Genomic DNA, 21,333 nt, shown 5'->3' with positions numbered 1-21,333 from the left:
AAAAAATCATTCATGAAGTTTGGTTCTTTTATGAATGTATTATGGGTCTACTGAAAATATGTTTCTCCTCCAAACACATTGCTGGGTATGGTGGAACAAAAAATAAGCTAAATTTTTGTTTCATCTGACCATAGAACGTTCCTCCAGGTCTTATCTTTGTCTATGTGATGTCAGATGAAACAAAAATGGAGTTGTTTGTTCCACCATGCCCAGCAATATGTTTGGAGGACAATGCTACATTTGTTTTGGTTTACAGCACACAGTAGTACTGCCTCCTACAGGCAGATGGAGCTCTACATTTAGTGCTTTTGAAAATGATTGCAAAGAAAGTAGAATTGTCGGTCTAAAAAAAAAATATTATGTAAATTTGAATTTTGCTAATAGTGTGATGCAGTGTCATTTAAAATAAGTAGTTTTGATCAACTAAATGCAAAACTTGTTTTGAATTATCTATCTTGTTTATTCATATATATATATATATATTATATATATATATATATATATATATATGTATATGTATATACACACACACACATACATACATATATACGTACATGAATGTATAAACATATATACATACATAAATGAATGCACATATATACATATGTATACACACATATATATATATATATACATATACACATACATGTATGCATATATATATACATGCATATATACATACATACACATATACATACATACACATGTATATATACATACATTTATGTATATATATATATATATATATATATATATACATACATATATACATGTGTATATAAATATATATACATGTAAACATACATATATTATATATATATATGTATATACACACATCTATTGATACATAGTAAATATATGTATGTATATATGCGTGTATGTGTATACGTTGGTGTGTATATATATATATATATATATATATATGCATGTCTATATATGTATATATACATATATATACACATACATATATACATGTATATATACACACATACACATATTTATAGATGTATATATATACACATATATATATAAATGTGTATATATATACATATCTACACACATATACATGTATATATATGTGTGTGTATATATATATATATATATATATATATATGTATATATATACATACAAACATACATATATACATATATACATGTATGTATACATACATATATACATGTATATACATACACACATTTATAAATGTGTATATATATACACGCATATACATACATGCATATATATATATATATACATGTGTATATATACACATATACATATATATAAATGTGTATGTATATACATACATATATACATACATATATACATACATATACATGTGTGTATATATATATATATATATATATATATATATATATATATATATATATATATATATAAATAAAAAAGATCAATTACATTTTTTGTGAAAAAAACAAATGTTTGTTTCCAGGCTCTATCGTGCAGGTCTAGCAATACAGAGGTCCATTTCCCCCTAAAAAGGTCATCTCATATTTCATGACTTCTCTCCAAGGGAGTCGGAGCTTTTCTTCCTGTCAAAATATGTGAGTGACTTGAACAAGCCCCCGCTAAACATTGTGACGGCATGAACTCACATTGACCGACTGGGCAGACCCGTACTTGGCTCTCATCTTGGGCTTGGTGATGGTCCTCAGGTTGGTTCCTGTGATGGTCAACATGGTTCCTCCACTGGAAGACATGATGACATATTATTTAGAGAGGATATCTCTTGGAGACTTTTGTCTTCAAGACGGCTTTTAAATAACACTTTGGAATCCTAAAACACAGGAATTTTTAAATATTCTATTATACGGCATTATTCACATGTGAATATTATAAATACAGTCTATTATACAGCATTATTCACATGTGAATAATATAAATACTGTCTATTATACAGCATTATTCACATGTGAATAATATAAATACTGTCTATTATACAGCATTATTCACATGTGAATATAAATTCAGTCTATTATACGGCATTATTCACATGTGAATAATACAAATAGAGTCTATTATACAGCATTATTCACATGTGAATAATACAAATACAGTCTATTATACGGCATTATTCACATGTGAATAATATAAATACAGACTATTATACAACATTATTCACATGTAAATAATATAAATACAGTCTATTATACAGCATTATTCACATGTGAATAATATAAATACAGTCTTTTATACAGCATTATTCACATGTGAATAATATAAATACAGTTTATTATACAGCATTATTCACATGTGAATAATATAAATACAGTCTATTACACAGCATTATTTACATGTGAATAATATGAATACCGACGATTATACAGCAGTATTCACATATGTGAATACTGCTGTATAATACATGGTATTTATACTAAATACGATGTTTAAATACACCTATTTGTAGATACTACTATATGTATAAATACTACTATGTGTAAGTACTACTGTGTAAATACTCCTATATGTATAAATACTACTAAAAAATACTATGTGTAAATACTACTGTGTAAGTACTCCTATGTGTAAATACTACTTATGTATGAATACTACTATATGTAAATACTACTGTGTATATACTACTTTGTGTAAATATTACCATGTGTAAATACTGCTGTGTATAAATACTACTCTGTGTAAATACTACTTTGTAAATACTATGTGTATATACCACAATGTTTAAATACTACGGTGTAAATATGCATATGTGTAAATACTACTATGTCAATACTACTATGTGCAAAGAGTACTATGTGTAAATACTATTATGAAGTAAATACTACAGTATGTAGGTACTACTGTGTAAATACTCCTATATGTAAATACTATGAGTAAATACTCCTATGTGTAAATACTACAATTTGTAAATACTACTGTGTAAATACTACTATGTGTAAATACTACGATGATAGTATGTGTAATTACTACTGTGTAAATACTACTGAGTGCAAATACTACTGTGTAAATACTGTGTAAACATTCATAAAAGAACATTGTTTGTTCATTTGTTGATACTCCAACATTGTTTTATACAGTCATGGTCAAAAGTTTACATACACTTGTAAAGGATATCATGTCATGGCTGTCTCGAGTTTCCAATCATTTCTACAACTCTTATTTTTTGTGATAGAGTGATTGGAGCACATACTTGTTGGTCACTAAAAAAACATTCATGAAGTTTGCTTCTTTTATGAATTTATTATGGCTCTACTGAAAATATGAGGGTCAAAAGTATACATCCAACAATGTTAATATTTGCTTACATGTCCTTTGGCAAGTTTCACTTCAATAAGGCACTTTTGGTAGCCATCCACAAGCTTCTGCTTGAATTTTTGACCACTACTCTTGACAAAAATGTGTTGTTTTTCTGACACGGACTTGTTTCTTCAGCATTGTCCACACGTTTAATTCAGGACTTTGGGAAGGCCATTCTAAGACCTTCATTCTAGCCTGATTCAGCATTCCGTTACCACTTTTGACGTGCGTTTGGGGTCATTGTCCTGTTCGAACTCCCAACTGCGCCCGAGACCCAACCTCCGGGCTGATGATTTTAGCTTGTCCTGAATAATTTGGAAGTAATCCTCCTTTTTTCATTGTCCCATTTAGTCTCTGTAAAGCACCAGCTCCATTGGCAGCAAAACAGCCCCAGATCATAATACTACCACCACCATGCTTGACGGTAGGTATGGTGTTCTTGGGATTAAAGGCCTCCAAACAGATCCATTTTTGTTTCATCTGACCACAGAACTTTCCTCTAGAGCAGGGGTGCCCATTATGTCCATCGTGATCTACCAGTCGATTGTAAAGCGTGTGTCAGTCAATTGTGAGCCAGGCATTAAAAAAATAGACCTTAAAATTATTGATCATCAATCTTCACTAAGACGTCACTTTCGTCATTTGATTGACATTCACGGCACCCAAAGATCTTCTGCGATAACACTGCTTTTTTGATTGATTGATTGATACTTTTATTAGTAGATTGCACAGTTCATATTCCGTACAATTGACCACTAAATGGTAACACCCGAATAAGTTTTTCAACTTGTTTAAGTCGGGGTCCACGTTAATCAATTCATGGTACATGCTTGATCGAGGGGAAGGCGAGAAACACAATGCTGCTCAGTTCCTGTCTTCACAATAAAAGCGCTGCTTCATCCTGCCTGCGCTAACAAAATAAGAGTCTCAGAGAAACTGCCGTGCACTGACTTTGCAGCCATTGTTTTTCTTGTAAAGTTTATAAAAACGAGTATGGAAGCTAGACAAATAAGATGCCAAATCCAACCACTTTAACGTGGTATTGGACGGAAAGGAGCACTTTTTGTCTCATCCTTTTAAAAATGTGGACGTTATCAGCACTACTGTCTGATTCCAATCAATGCGAGTCATCAGAGTCAGGTAATACTCCAACTTATATTCTTGTCTTCATGAAAGAAAGGAATCTATACGTGTTAAACATGCTTCTATTATTATTAAACACCTTCTCCTTGTTAACAAAAACCTCTATATAAGAATGAGGTAGATATTCTCGACTTGGTCAAGTGAAAAGTAGCTCGCCTGCAGAAAAACTTTGGGCACCCATGCTCTAGCAGGTCTCATCTTTGTCCATGTGATGTCAAATTAGACACAAATCGAGCTCCAAAAGTATGTGCTCCAATCACTCTATCACAAAAAAACAAGAGTTGTAGAAATGATTGGAAACTCAAGACAGCCATGACATGATGTCCTTTACAAGTGGATGTCAACTTTTGAACACGACTGTATAAAACAATATTGGATATATTTGAATGTTTTTTTTTGGGTGCCTTATAGGGGTAATGGGCGTGTCCCCATTACCTGCATTGTTAGCCGCCTCTTACTAGCAGTTTTTGCACTACATACCGTATTTCCTTGAATTGCCGCCGGGTATATAGTATGCGCCTGCCTAGAATTACTGCTGGGTCAAACTCGTTTCGCAAAATATTTTTTTTATTAGTGCATGTCTAGAAATTTCCACCGGGTCAAACTCGTCACGTCACTTCACCTGTCATCATTTTCAAAATGGAGGAGGCTGATTTCAATCATTTGAAATCGCATAAAGGGAAGAAGATTAAGAGCTATTCAGTAGGATTTAAGGTCCAAGCTATTGAATATGCTAAAATGAACAGTAAGCAGCTAGGTTTTATTAATATACCATAGCTGCGTGTGTCAAAAATGACTCCGGCCTCCTGGTGGTAGAGGGCGCTGGTGATCCTTCTTGCGACTACTCGGCTGCAGAAGAAGCAGCAAGAGTGAGCAGCGATCGTTTATTTTTTTCCTCTCGCTTGCACTTTTAACATGGAGGATTACATATCTAAAATAAAACAGTTTTCTAAACTGGACTTTCAATCGAAGCAGGAGGTAATAAGAGACAGAGAGTCTTTTAAAACTGAAGAAAGATAAGGAAGACTTCTATAAACAAGTTATCGACTGTTTTGATCAGAAGGAGCTGCGCATGGACTTCATTTATAAGTAAAGGTAAGACCATAATAACGTTTTTTTTTATTAAATGTGCTTTTCATGATGGTATCCTTACATCACACTCAAATTAATAAGAGCAGGCCTAAATTTACCGCATGCCTTTGGTAAGTGCCGGAGTGAGAAGAGGTTTTAAATTAATTAGCGCCTTGGCGGCAATTCAAGGAAATATGGTAGAACACAGAAATATGAATATATGACGCTAAAATTGCACGGTGTTATTATCAGAAGGAGACGTAGACTGGTTTTGTCGGACATATTATGTAACCATCACACCTGTGACCGAGTCATGTGACCAAAAGTCTTACTCCGCTGAACCTCAGCTAACAGCATTCAAAATAGCAGCACAGTATTTACTGTACACACCAGCCGGTGTATTTTATTGGACAAACAGAGGAATATAAAAGATGTTTGGCGGCTTTATCTGTAAGCCTGGCTGCGTGGTGATGAGACTGAAGGCAGGACTGATTGAGCGCGGAGAAGGCTTAGGGCCTTTGAGTGGCATTAGGAAGGCTGGCGGGCGCTCGAGTGGCAATAGAAGACGTAGTAGAACTGTAAAGACCCAAGTCTTTTCACGCAGGGACGCTTTCATCACTCCGAGCAACATTTGTAAGTTTTACAATACAACTAAAACCATTCATAATTACTAAAGGAGTGCTTTCATGCGTATGAGTATGCGCTATCGTTAGCATTAGCTAACGTGCTAACACGTTTACAGGTGTGTTTGTTACTATTATTAACTTACATTGTCATTCTTTTTGGTAAAATCACCATCTTGTCACTGTGGAGTTTTTGAGTCTGTTTAGCTGATTGGAGAGCTAGCGTACGCAGCTGGTGGGTCCATGAACATGACTTTTGTTTTGTTTGATCAGCTGTTTTGCTGCCGTGTGACAGGCACTATTTTGGGTATGTAAATAAATGTTTACTAAATCTTGTGAATAATGTACATAGTCTATAATACGGCATTATTCACATGTGAATAAAATAAATACAGTCTATTATACAGCATTATTCCCATGTGAATAATATAAATATGGTCTACTATACAGCATTATTCACATGTAAATAACATAAATATAGTCTATTATACAGCATTATTTACATGTGAATAATATAAATACTGTCTATTATACTGCATTATTCACATGTGAATAATATAAATACAGTCTATTATACAGCATTACTCACATGTGAATAATATAAATACAGTCTACTATACAGCATTATTCACATGTAAATAACATAAATATAGTCTATTATACAGCATTATTTACATGTGAATAATATAAATACTGTCTATTATACTGCATTACTCACATGTGAATAATAGAAATACAGTCTATCATACAGCATTATTCACATGTGAATAATATAAATAAAGTCAATTATACAGCATTATTCACACGTGAATACTATAAATACAGTCTATTATACAGCATTATTCACATGTGAATAATATAAATACAGTCTATTATACAACATTATTCACATGTGAAAAATATAAATACCATCAATTATACAGCAGCATTCACATATGTGAACAATGCTGTATAATACACGGTATTTATACTAAATACTATGTGTAAATATGCCTATGTGTAGATACTACTATATGTATAAATACTAGTATGTGTAAATACTACTACATGTAAATACTATTACATGTAAATATTACTATGTGTAAATACTACTACATGTAAATACTACTATGTGTAAATACTACAATGTGTACCACGTTTAAATACTACTGTTTAAATACTCCTATATGTAAATACTACTATGTGTAAATATTACTATGTGTAAATACTACTACATGTAAATATTATTATGGGTAAATACTACTATGTGTAAATATTACTACATGTAAATATTACTACATGTAAATACTACTACGTGTAAATACTACTACATGTGAATATTACTACGTGTAAATACTATGTGTATTACTACTACATGTAAATACTACTATGTGTAAATACTACTATGAGTAAATACTACTATGTGTATTTATTACTATGTTTAAATACTACTGTTTAAATACTCCTATATGTAAATACTATTATATGTAAATACTACTATGTGTAAATACTACTACGTGTAAATACTACTACATGTGAATATTACTACGTGTCAATACTTTGTGTAAATACTACTACGTGTAAATACTACTATGTGCAAATACCACAATGTGTATTTATTACTATGTTTAAATACTACTGTTTAAATACTCTTATACGTAAATACTACCATGTGTAAATGGTACTATGTGTAAATACCACTACATGTAAATATTATGTGTAAATACTACGTGTAAATACTACATGTAAATACTACTATGTGTAAATACTACTACATGTGAATATTACTATGTGTAAATACTACTATGTGTAAATACTACTATGTGTAAATACTACTACATGTAAATATTACTATGCGTAAATACTACTATGTGTAAATACTACTATGTGTAAATACTACTACATGTAAATATTACTATGCGTAAATACTACTATGTTTAAATACTACTGTTTGAATACTCCTATATGTAAATACTACTATGTGTAAATACTACTGTGTGAATAGTACTATGTGTAAATGCTACTATGTGTGAATACTACTATGTGTAAATACTACTATGTGTGAATAGTACTATGTGTAAATAGTACTATGTGTAAATCCTACTATGTGTGAATACTACTATGTGTAAATACTACTATGTGTGAATAGTACTATGTGTGAATAGTACTATGTGTGAATAGTACTATGTGTAAATACTAGTATGTGTAAATAGTACTACATGTAAATACTAGTACGTGTAAACAGCAGTAGAGGTAGTGAAAGGAGGCATGGGAAGATGTTCTTGCAGGAACACAGGCTGCCTTGTGAAGCACAAAAATGAGTAAACACAAAGAGAAAAAAAAGCTTGCAGCAATCAAATGCTAACATGCTGACTTAATTTGACCTAGAAACTTCCCCACGTGCTTCTCATTTACTTCAAAAGTGTGCAGCGGCTCTTGGAAATGGCTGTGCGTTTTTTTTCTTTTCTATGTCTTATTTTTCTCAATATTGGGAGCTGCAGCGTATTTATAAACCACAGCAACTACATTTTAGAAGAAGAAACAAACATTTCCATGCATTAGCAGACCTGGACTATAAGTCGCAGATATATAGGTTGTGGAATGCGTTATTTACATATTTATAAATGTTTATTTACATACTTTTAATCGTGTGTGAATAATTCATCCATTTTTATTAACTACAGTATTTTCCGAGGCTGCAGAGCTCAACGTTTTTTTCAAGCCGCACCCACCAAATTAATATTTTACATGTGTAAGCCTTACTGGGACTATACGCCGCAGATATATACTAGTAGGAAAGATTTTGTTAACATTTATTTACATACCCTAATAAGTGCCTGTCAAACCAGTGCACAGATATTCTACTATGTGTACATACTACTGTATAAATACTACTACGTGTAAATACTAATAGGTGTAAATACAGAATGCATATGTTCCTTTTTGACTGTACTTAAATGTATAATAGACTGTTTGTATATTGTTCACAAGTGAATAATATATATACAGTCTATTATACAGCATTATTCACATGTGAATAATATAAATACAGTCTATTATACAGCATTATTCACATGTGAATAATATAAATACAGTCCATTATACAACATTATTCACATGTGAATGACATAAATACATTCTATTATACAGCATTATTCACATGTGAATAATTTAAATACAGTCTATTATACAGCATTGTGTACACGTGAATAATATAAATACAGTCTATTATACAACATTATTCACATGTGAATAATATAAATAATTGACTGTATTTATATTATTAATACAGTCTATTATACGGCATTATTCACATGTGAATCATATAAATACTGTCTATTATACAGCATTATTTACATGTGAATGACATAAATAGTGTATTATAAAGAACTATTTACATGTGAATACGATAAATACAGTCTATTATACAGCAATATTCACTTGTGAATAATATAAATACATTCTATTATACAGCATTATTCACATGTAAATAAAATAAATACAGTCTATTATACAGCATTATTCACATGTGAATAATATAAATACCGTCGATTATACAGCATTATTCACATGTGAATAATACAAAAACAGTCAATTATACAGCATTATTCACATGTGAATACTATAAATACCGTCTATAATACATCATTATTCACATGTGTATAATACAAAAAGAGTCTATTATACAGCATTATTCACATGTGAATAATATAAATACAGTCTATTATACAGCATTATTCACATGTGAATAATACAAATACAGTCTATTATACAGCATTATTCACATGTAAATAATACAAAAACAGTCTATTATACAGCATTATTCACATGTGAATAATACAAATACAGTCTATTATACAGCATTATTCACGTGTGAATAATACAAAAACAGTCTATTATACAGCATTATTCACATGTGAATAATATAAATACAGTCTATTATACAGCATTATTCACATGTGAATAATACAAATACAGTCTATTATACAGCATTATTCACATGTGAATAATATAAATACAGTTTATTATACATTTAAGTACAGTCAAAAAAGGAACATATGCATTATACAGTCTGTATTTACACATATTAGTATTCACACATAGTAGTATTTACACATAGTAGAATATCTGCAAAACGTAGCTTTTCGTGGCGAGCTATAAAGAGAATACATAACGGCTGTTTAGAGCGAGAGATGAGGGTGAATGTTTGTTTTCGGGTTGCTGGAATATGACATCAATGAGCTAGTGGAGTGGAATATTACATCAATGAGCTAATGGAGTTCACATTTAAGTCGAGGTGGTTATGCTGGTAAAAGAGACATGAATGTACAGTGAGATGAATAATGTATGGCGGCATCAAGCAGCATCGCAGATCAAAAGGCCGCTGTGTCAATAATTCATGTCATCACCGCAGATATGGATCATGAAGCAAAGGCAAATTATTGACCAGGCATCACTTTTATGGTGAGCGTGAATCGGCCACGTCAGTTCTTACCTGGCGATGCTCCAGTCCGGCTCCATCCTGAGGACGGTGGGGTCGTCGGTGTAGTTGAACTTGACCTCCGGGTTCCTCAGCTCGGCAGAGTTGATGTCCACCATGACCGGGGTGGTACCCGGGGCCAGGCCCGCCGGGGTCACGCACACCACCTCCTTGCTGCTACGCCTGGTGAGCAGGACGGTGCACACCACACTTAGTACACGTGTGCCGCTCAATTCAGTTCAACTGGGCTGATAAGGACAGTTATAGGGTCTTACTCTGCAACACCAGCCTTTATGACAGCTTGTGTCTTTTTGAGGAACACTTCTAGGTGTACTCATATTGACATTTTGTATATTTATATGTACTAATATCTAGAGCAGGGGTCAGCAACCTTTTTGAAAGCAAGAGCTACTTCTTGGGTACTGATTAATGCCAAGGGCTACCAGTTTGATACACACTTCAATAAATTGCCAGAAATAGCTAATTTGCTCAATTTACCTTTAACAAATAAATCCATCCATTTTCTACCGCGTATTCCCTTTCGGGGTCGCGGGGGGGCGCTGGCGCCTATCTCAGCTACAATCGGGCGGAAGGCCGGGTACACCCTGGACAAGTCACCACCTCATCACAGGGCCAACACAGATAGACAGACAATATTCACACTCACATTCACACCAGGGCCAATTTAGTGTTGCCAATCAACCTATCCCCAGGTGCATGTCTTTGGAGGTGGGAGGGGCCTATCCCCAAGTGCATGTCTTTGGAAGTGGGAGGAAGCCGGAGTACCCGGAGGGAACCCACGCATTCACGGGGAGAACATGCAAACTCCACACAGAAAGATCCCGAGCCTGGATTTGAACCCAGGACTGCAGGACCTTCGTATTGTGAGGCAGACACACTAACCCCTCTCCCACCGTGAAGCCCAAATAAATCCATATATATATATATAAAAAATGGGTATTTCCGTCTCTCATTCCGTCGTACATTTTTTTTCCTTTTACGGAAAGTTTTTTTGTAGACAATAAATGATGAAAAGAACACTTAATTGAACGGTTTAAAAGAGGAGAAAACGCAGAAAATACCAAAATAAAATTTTTAAAACATAGTTCATCTTTTGTTTCGACTCTTTAAAATTCAAAATTCAACCGCAAAAAATGAAGAGGAAAACTAGCTAATTTGAATCTTTTTGAAAAAATTCAAAAAAGAATTTATGGAACATCATTAGTAAATTTTCCTGATTAAGGTACATTTTATAATTTTGATGACATGTTTTAAATAGGTTAAAATCAATTGGACCAAGCTCTATTTCTAACAAGGAAAAATCATTATTTCTTCTAGATTTTATATATATATATATTGTGTTGGTTTTTTAAATAAAAACATATCAAAATGGCCCCCGCTTACTTAGATTTTTCAGTGTGCGGCCCTCAGTGGAAAAAGTTTGGACACCCCTGCTCTATTCTGATGGTCGGGTAGAAAAATGAAATATATGAATACACAAAAAAAAAAAAGGGAATGACTATAATCCCCGCTGTCACTCAGGATGACATTTTCACGGCGTCCTCCACGCATGCTCAAAATGCCGAAGAGGCGGTGGAATATCGAAAGAAAACAAAGATATTTCCCCGTTGTTTTTTTGTTTTTTTTGAAAGATTTTCCACATTCCACTAGTCCTCTGTTTCCATGGCAACTGCTTTCACAACACCGTCACGGCCGAGAGCGCCTGCCCGGTGTCACCTATGTTATTTGTGACACACAAAAGGCGCCGACGAGGTGGGGGACACGGAAAAAAAAAAAAAAAAAAAAAAAAAAAAAAAAAAGCGGAGGAATAAAAAAAAGGGCTTGAAAGGGGGAGATAAGAGGATGAGTGAGTCGGGGTAAACAGGTTTTGATTAAAGTTGAGACCCCGGCCAACGCAAAGACGCATTAAAAGAGGCATCCAGTTCATTACTTTGGCCGTAAAGGTTATTGCCGCTCGGTGAAAGACGATTATGTTCACCTTTCTACTCGGCTTTAAATTGGCCAGGGCTGTGATATTTAAAGAACTTCGCTCATTAGATCCAAATGACACTTGTTGCCTGGGAAAAAGAAACCAATCCCAGCAAAACGGAAATGTCCAATGAAGTCGTCTCCGGGTGTGGCGTGACATCTTTATATTCCAGCTGCTGTAAAATTTTGACATTCCATCCATCTTCTTCCGCTTATTCGAGGTCGGGTTGCGGGGGCAGCAGCCTAAGCAGAGAAGCCCAGACTTCCCTCTCCTCAGCCACTACGTCCAGCTCCTGCCGGGGGATCCGGAGGCGTTCCCAGGCCAGCCGGGAGACGTAGTCTTCTCAACGTGTCCTGGGTCTTCCCCGTGGCCTCCGACTGGTCGGACGTGCCCTAAACACATCCCTAGGGAGGCGTTTAGGGACCAGAGGCCCGAACCACCTTATCTGGCTTCTCTCTATGTTGAGGAGCAGTGGCTATACTTTGAGCTCCTTGACCCAAAGATCATGACCATAGGTGAGGATGGGAACGTAGATCTTGTACTCATGATCTTGTCCTTTCGGTCGGAACCCAAAACTCATGACCATAGGTGAGGATGGGAACGTAGATCTTGAACCCGGGATCTTGTCCTTTCGGTCAAAACCCAAAGATCATAGCCATAGGTGAGGATTGGAACGTAGATCTTGTACCCGTGATCTTGTCCTTTCGGTCGGAACCCAAAGCTCATGACCAGAGGTGAGACCAGGAACGTAGATCTTGAACCCGTGATCTTGTCCTTTCAGTCGGAACCCAAAGCTCATGACCATAGGTGAGGATTGGAACGTAGATCTTGTACCCGTGATCTTGTCCTTTCGGTCGGAACCAAAAGATCATGACCATAGGTGAGGATGGGAACGTAGATCTTGTACCCGTGATCTTGTCCTTTCGGTCATAACCCAAAGTTCATGACCATAAGTGAATATTGGAACGTAGATCTTGTACCTGTGATCTTGTCCTTTTGGTCGGAACCCAAAGCTCATGACCAGAGGTGAGACCAGGAACGTAGATCTTGAACCCGTGATCTTGTCCTTTCAGTCGGAACCCAAAGCTCATGACCATAGGTGAGGATTGGAACGTAGATCTTGTACCCGTGATCTTGTCCTTTCGGTCGGAACCCAAAGATCATGACCATAGGTGAGGATGGGAACGTAGATCTTGTACCCAAAGATCATGACCGTAGGTGAGGATAGGAACGTAGATCTTGTACCCGTGATCTTGTCCTTTCGGTCATAACCCAAAGCTCATGACGGCGTGGCGCAGTGGAAGAGTGGCCGTGCGCAACCCGAGGGTCACTGGTTCAAATCCCACCTAGAACCAACCTCGTCACGTCCGTTGTGTCCTGAGCAAGACACTTTACCCTTGCTCCTGATGGGTGCTGGTTGGCGCCTTGCATGGCAGCTCCCTCCATCAGTGTGTGAATGTGTGTGTGAATGGGTAAATGTGGAAGTAGTGTCAAAGCGCTTTGAGTACCTTGAAGGTAGAAAAGCGCTATACAAGTACAACCCATTTATGACCATAGGTGAGGATGGGAAGTAGATCTTGAACCTGTGATCTTGTCCTTTCGGTCGGAACCCAAAGATCATGACCATAGGTGAGGATGGGAACGTAGATCTTGAACCCGTCATCTTGTCCTTTCAATCGGAACCCAAAGATCATGACGATAGGTGAGAAGTGGAACGTAGATCTTGTACCCGTAATCTTGTCCTTTCGGTCCTAACCCAAAACTAATGACCATAGGTGAGGATGGGAACGTAGATCTTGTACCCATGATCTTGTCTTTTTGGTCGGAAACCAAAAATCATGACCATAGGTGAGGATGGGAACGTGGATCTTGTACCTGTAATCTTGTCCTTTCGGTCCTAACCCAAAACTAATGACCATAGGTGAGGATGGGAACGTAGATCTTGTACCCATGATCTTGTCTTTTTGGTCGGAAACCAAAGATCATGACCATAGGTGAGGATGGGAACGTGGATCTTGAACCAATGATCTTGTCCTTTCGGTCATAACCCAAAGCTCATGACCATAGGTGAGGATCGGAACGTAGATTCTGACAGACTCAAAAAAGGTATGTTCTCGTTCGTGCTACAGCGCCATCTTTTGGATGAGTTGTGGGTTGAAAGTGCCCTGAACCGGAAGTAAAACTATCCATGGCGTTTCTGCTCTAAAGGACTCTTCATTTTACAATGTAACTACAACAATTCATACTTACTAACCCGTCCCATGTGTGATGTCTGTAGGAGTGTTTTCATGCATATTTGTATCTGCCATCGTAATGTAATCAAGCTATTGTCATTAGCATTAGCAAATATGCTAACACGTTTATAAGTGTCTGAGTTAGTATTATTAACTTACAATGGCATTCTTTATGTATTGTTTCAGTTTTGTAACGTCATTGTGGAGTTATTGAGTCTGTTTAGCTGATTGGAGAGCGAGCTTGCACAGCTAGTGGGTCCATGACCATGACTTCTGTTTTGTTTTATCGGCCGTTTTACTGCCGTTTGGTAACAAATAAGCAATGTAAACAAACGCTGACAGAATATTTCGTACCGGTATTTTTTGCAAATTTTGGTCCTGTGCGGCTAATATATGTACAAATATGTTTTTATTCTAAAATTTGGTGGGTGTGGCTTGAATACCGGTGCGCTCTATAGCCCGGAAAGTACGGCATATCAGCTCGAGTAACATTAAAAGCCTACTGAAAGCCACTACTAGCGACCACGCAGTCTGATAGTTTATATATCAATGATGAAATATTAACATTGCAACACATGCCAATACGGCCTTTTTAGTTTACTAAATTGCAATTTTAAATTTCGCGCGGAAGTATCATGCTAAAACGTCGCGGTATGATGACACGTGCGCGTGACATCCCGCATTGTAGAGGACATTTTGTTCCAGACCCGTTCCCAGCTATAAGTCATCTCTTTTCGTCGCATAATTCCACAGTATTCTGGACATCTGTGTTGCTGAATCTTTTGCAATTTCTTAAATGAATAATGGAGACGTCAAAGAAGAAAGCTGTAGGTGGGAAGCGGTGTATTGCGGCCGCCTTTAGCCACACAAACACAGCCGGTGTTTCATTGTTTACATTCCCGAAAGATGACGGTGAAGCTTTACTTTGGAACAGAGCGGTCAAACGAACACGTTTGGATTGGACCACACACACATAGTACAGTGTATTATGCAGCGATCATTTTGAAATATTGTGTTTCGAAGAGGGTCCTTTGCGAAGGGCGGAGATGGGCATCGCCACCACCCGTCGACTGGTGCGGGGCCGACCTTCAGGTAGTACAGGTGCGACCATATAATCTCACTAAAACACTAGTAACATAATATGCAGATAAGGGATTTTCCGGAATCCATCCATCCTTAAGGTGTATTGATAAAAAACATTTTACCATTCTGTATTCTGAAGGCGTTCTATGTCGTGTGCTACTCCAGCATCAATATGCGTCCTCCTGACCGTCACCGTCTGGTTCATAGCGGTATGGCTCTATCCCTAGTTGCGGTTGGGCCTTGCCGAGTGGTCCTGCCACCCCCACGGCTGCCACGGCGCCTCTCACAGCATCTTCCCTATCTGAAACGCTCCCTCGCTGCCCTATTTTTTTTTTCTTTTTAATTGTAGTCCTTCACTCTCACTTTCCTCATCCATAAATCTTTCATCCTCGTTCAAATGAATGGGGGAAATCGTCGCTTTCTCGGTTCGAATCGCTCTGGCTGCTGGTGGCCATTATTGTAAACAATGTTCAGATGTGAGGAGCTCCACAACCCGCGATCTTATTTCAGCAGGCCTTTAACGTAGGTTCTGACTAGTGATGGGTATGAATAAAAAAAGACTTTGCTGTAATCATAAAATAGTGTGTGTTCTACTTCTGGCCCAGCGGTCGAAAGAAAGAGGGAGGGACACGAACTCACTTCTCAAAGCGGCAGGCATGAAGTCCTATCTTCACGTACACGGCGCTGCCGGCGTTGAGATGACTTCCTTCTATGGTGATCCGCGTTCCTCCAGACAGCGGCCCGGTGGACGGAGTGACGTGGGTGAAGTACGGAGACTGAGAAGGGACAGCAGGACCAGTCAGCGGCGGTCCCTGATGCGGACTCGGACCTCAAAGGCAGCGAGTCTTACCACAAAAGTGAAGGCCTTGGTGGAGACGGCTTTGTAGTCGGGATGACTGCAGTCCCTCACGCACACTTCCACCTGGGCCTCCTGGACCCTGTAACCTGTGGCGTCGTTGAGTCGGCACACGATCCTGAAAGACAGCGAGCGAGGGGACATGTTCATGGAGGGTCTCACTGTACACAAGTGTCGTATTTTTTCAAAATTGTAATATCGCAAACAAGTGCCATATTTAAAAAAAATTTAATATTGAAAAAAAAGTGTAATATTGAAAAGAAATGTCGTATTCAAAAAAGGTGTAATATTGAAAACAAGGATCATATTTAAAACAAGTGTAATATTGAAAACAGATGTCATATTTAAAAAAGTATAATATTTAAAATAAGTGCAAAATTGAAAACGTGTCATATTTAAAAATGTATAATATTTAAAACAAGTGTAATATTGAAAAAAAGTGATATTTAAAACAAGGGTCATATTTAAATAGGTGTCATTTAAAAAAAGTGTAATGTTGAAAACAAGTGTCATATTGAAAACAGGTGTCATATTTAAAAAAGGTGTAATATTGAAAACAGGTGTCCCTTTTAAAAAAGTGTAATATTAAGTAAACAAGTGTAATATTGAAAAAAAGTTTAATATTAAAAACAAGTGTCATATTTAAAAAAGTGTAACAAGTGTCATATTTAAAAAAATAAAATATTGAAAACAAGTGTCATATTTAAAAAAAGTGTAATATTGAAAACACGTGTCATATTTTAAAAAGTAAAAAAAATTAATACAAATGTCATATTTTTCAAAAAGTGTAATATTAAGTAAACAAGTGTCATATTTTAAAAAGTAAAAAAATTGAATACAAATGTCATATTTTTTTTAAATTGTAATATTAAGTAAACAAGTGTCATATTGAAAAAAAGTTTAATATTTAAAACAAGTGTCATATTTAAAAAAGTGTAATATTTATAACAAGTGTCATATTTAAAAAAGTGTAATATTTATAACAAGTGTCATATTTAAAAAAGTGTAATATTTATAACAAGTGTCATATTTAAAAAAGTGTAATATTGAATACAAATGTCATATTTAAAAAAAGTGTAATATTGAAAACAAGTGTCATATTAAAAAAAGGGTAATATTTAAAACAGGTGTCCCTTTTAAAAAAGTGTAATATTAAGTAAACAAGTGTCATATTGAAAAAAAGTTTAATATTCAAAACACGTGTCATATTAAAAAAAATGTAATATTTAAAACATGTGTCATAATGAAAACAAGTGTCATATTTAAAAAAAGTGTAATATTAAGTAAACAAGTTTCGTATTGAAAAAAAGTGTAATATTGAAAACAAGTGTCATATTGAAAAAAAAGTTAAATATTTAAAACAAGTGTCATAATGAAAACAGGTGTCATATTTAAAAAAGGTGTAATATTGGAAAAAAAAGCGTAATATTTAAAAAGAAGTGTAATATTTAAAACAGGTTTCCTATTTAAAATACGTGTTATATTGAAAACAAGTGTCATAATGAAAACAGGTGTCATATTTTAAAAAAGTGTAATATTTAAAACATGTGAAATATTTTTTAAAAGTGTAATATTGAAAACAAGTGTCATTTAAAAAAATTGTAATATTGAAAAAAGTGTCATATTTAAACAAGTGTAATATTGAAAACAGATGTCATATTTAAAAAAGTATAATATTTAAAATAAGTGCAAAATTGAAAACGTGTCATATTTAAAAATGTATAATATTTAAAACAAGTGAAATATTGAAAAAAAGTGATATTTAAAACAAGGGTCATATTTAAATAGGTGTCATTTAAAAAAAGTGTAATATTGAAAACAAGTGTCATATTGAAAACAGGTGTCATATTTAAAAAAGGTGTAATATTGAAAACAGGTGTCCCTTTTAAAAAAGTGTAATATTAAGTAAACAAGTGTAATATTGAAAAAAAGTTTAATATTAAAAACAAGTGTCATATTTAAAAAAGTGTAATATTTATAACAAGTGTCATATTTAAAAAAATAAAATATTGAAAACAAGTGTCATATTTAAAAAAAGTGTAATATTGAAAACACGTGTCATATTTTAGAAAATAAAATATTGAAAACAAGTGTCATATTTAAAAAAAGTGTAATATTGAAAACACGTGTCATATTTTAAAAAATAAAATATTAAAAACAAGTGTCATATTTAAAAAAGTGTAATATTTATAACAAGTGTCATATTTAAAAAAATAAAATATTGAAAACAAGTGTCATATTTAAAAAAAGTGTAATATTGAAAACACGTGTCATATTTTAAAAAGTAAAAAAATTGAATACAAATGTCATATTTTTTAAAAAGTGTAATATTAAGTAAACAAGTGTCATATTTTAAAAAGTAAAAAAATTGAATACAAATGTCATATTTTTTTAAAATTGTAATATTAAGTAAACAAGTGTCATATTGAAAAAAAGTTTAATATTTAAAACAAGTGTCATATTCAAAAAAGTGTAATATTTATAACAAGTGTCATATTCAAAAAAGTGTAATATTTATAACAAGTGTCATATTTAAAAAAGTGTAATATTTATAACAAGTCTCATATTTAAAAAAGTGTAATATTTATAACAAGTGTCATATTTAAACAAGTGTAATATTGAATACAAATGTCATATTTTAAAAAAGTGTAATATTGAAAACAAGTGTCATATTAAAAAAAGGGTAATATTTAAAACAGGTGTCCCTTTTAAAAAAGTGTAATATTAAGTAAACAAGTGTCATATTGAAAAAAAGTTTAATATTTAAAACACGTGTGGTATTAAAAAAAATGTAATATTTAAAACATGTGTCATAATGAAAACAAGTGTCATATTTTAAAAAAGTGTAATATTAAGTAAACAAGTTTCGTATTGAAAAAAAGTGTAATATTGAAAACAAGTGTAATATTGAAAACAAGTGTCATATTGAAAAAAAAAGTTAAATATTTAAAACAAGTGTCATAATGAAAACAGGTGTCATATTTAAAAAAGGTGTAATATTGGAAAAAAAGCGTAATATTTAAAAAGAAGTGTAATATTTAAAACAGGTTTCCTATTTAAAATACGTGTTATATTGAAAACAAGTGTCATAATGAAAGCCATTACCTCCCTGCTTGGCACTCAGCATCAAATTGGGGGTTAAATCACCCCAAAAATATTCCTGGGCGTGAATACTGCTGCTGCTCACTGCTCCCCTCACCTCCCAGGTGGTGATCACACCGCATGTGAGGCGTGAGCGAGGGGAGGAGTGAGCGAGGGGAGGAGTGAGCGAGGGGAGGCGTGAGCGAGGGGAGGAGTGAGCGAGGGGAGGCGTGAGAGAGGGGAGGAGTGAGCGAGGGGAGGAGTGAGCGAGGGGAGGAGTGAGCGAGGGGAGGCGTGAGCGAGGGGAGGAGTGAGCGAGGGAAGGAGTGAGCGAGGGGAGGCGTGAGCGAGGGGAGGAGTGAGCGAGGGGAGGAGTGAGCGAGGGGAGGCGTGAGCGAGGGGAGGAGTGAGCGAGGGGAGGCGTGAGCGAGGGGAGGAGTGAGCGAGGGGAGGAGTGAGCGAGGGGAGGAGTGAGCGAGGGGAGGCGTGAGCGAGGGGAGGCGTGAGCGAGGGGAGGCGTGAGCGAGGGGAGGAGTGAGCGAGGGAAGGAGTGAGCGAGGGGAGGCGTGAGTGAGCGGAGGCGTGAGCGAGGAGAGGAGTGAGCGAGGGGATGAGTGAGCGAGGAGAGGAGTGAGCGAGGGGAGGCGTGAGCGAGGGGAGGAGTGAGCGAGGGAAGGAGTGAGCGAGGGGAGGCGTGAGTGAGCGGAGGCGTGAGCGAGGAGAGGAGTGAGCGAGGGGATGAGTGAGCGAGGAGAGGAGTGAGCGAGGGGAGGCGTGAGCGAGGGGAGGCGTGAGCGAGGGGAGGCGTGAGCGAGGGGAGGCGTGAGCGAGGGGAGGCGTGAGCGAGGGGAGGCGTGAGCGAGGGGAGGAGTGAGCGAGGGGAGGAGTGAGTGAGGGGAGGAGTGAGTGAGGGGAGGAGCGCCCACAGGGCAAACACCGCAGACACGCTGGACTGTTAATTAGCCGGAGCGAAGGGATGAGACGGAGGGGAAAGGCCACTAAAAGAGGGAGAGAAAGTGAGCGAGGCAGATTCATATCCTACACCGAGATGAGTTATTAACTCCCCTGCTTCCAGTCTCCCAGAAGGTAGCCATGGCAACCACATCTCACATTCTCAGGCAGTGCACTTGGACGCCCGATCCTCCCTTTTATTCCCACTAGGACCAGGACGGCCCCCGCTCACAAAAGCAGGTCTGACTGGTCCGGGCGGACCAGTCAGACCTGCTATTAACTCTTTATGAGAGGGAATGTTGGAGATGAATGTGATGAGTTACATCTCACTCACTGGAATGTGATGACGCGGCGGAATTTGACAACAAACCCCGTTTCCATATGAGTTGGGAAATTGTGTTAGTTGTAAATATAAAACAAATCAACCCATATTCAGTTGAATGCAATACAAAGACAACATATTTGATGTTCAAACTCATAAATGTTGTTTTTTTTTGCAAATAATAATTAACTTCGAATTTCATGGCTGCAACATGTGCCAAAGTAGTTGGGAAAGGGCATGTTC

General features: G+C 36.1%; 1 protein-coding gene across 4 annotated transcripts in view; it reads right to left on the bottom strand.

The window, feature by feature from the left end:
- The window catches only part of LOC133535433 (plexin-A1-like), a 508,851-nt gene that overhangs the window by 59,098 nt on the left and 428,420 nt on the right, over positions 1-21,333 (bottom strand). For all 4 annotated transcript variants that reach the window (XM_061875266.1, XM_061875268.1, XM_061875267.1 and 1 more), the window contains exons 14-17: positions 16,731-16,854; positions 16,520-16,656; positions 10,589-10,756; positions 1,618-1,711 (exon numbers count right to left, since the gene is read on the bottom strand). In XM_061875266.1, the coding sequence (XP_061731250.1) occupies positions 1,618-1,711; positions 10,589-10,756; positions 16,520-16,656; positions 16,731-16,854 (523 nt within the window). The remainder of the gene's footprint in view (positions 1-1,617; positions 1,712-10,588; positions 10,757-16,519; positions 16,657-16,730; positions 16,855-21,333) is intronic.

This window comes from Nerophis ophidion, linkage group LG16 (genome assembly GCF_033978795.1).
Source record: "Nerophis ophidion isolate RoL-2023_Sa linkage group LG16, RoL_Noph_v1.0, whole genome shotgun sequence".
Taxonomy (NCBI): Eukaryota; Metazoa; Chordata; class Actinopteri; order Syngnathiformes; family Syngnathidae; genus Nerophis; species Nerophis ophidion.
The sequence above is the reverse complement of the archived record's forward strand: the minus strand, read 5'-3'. Positions and strand labels throughout refer to the sequence as shown.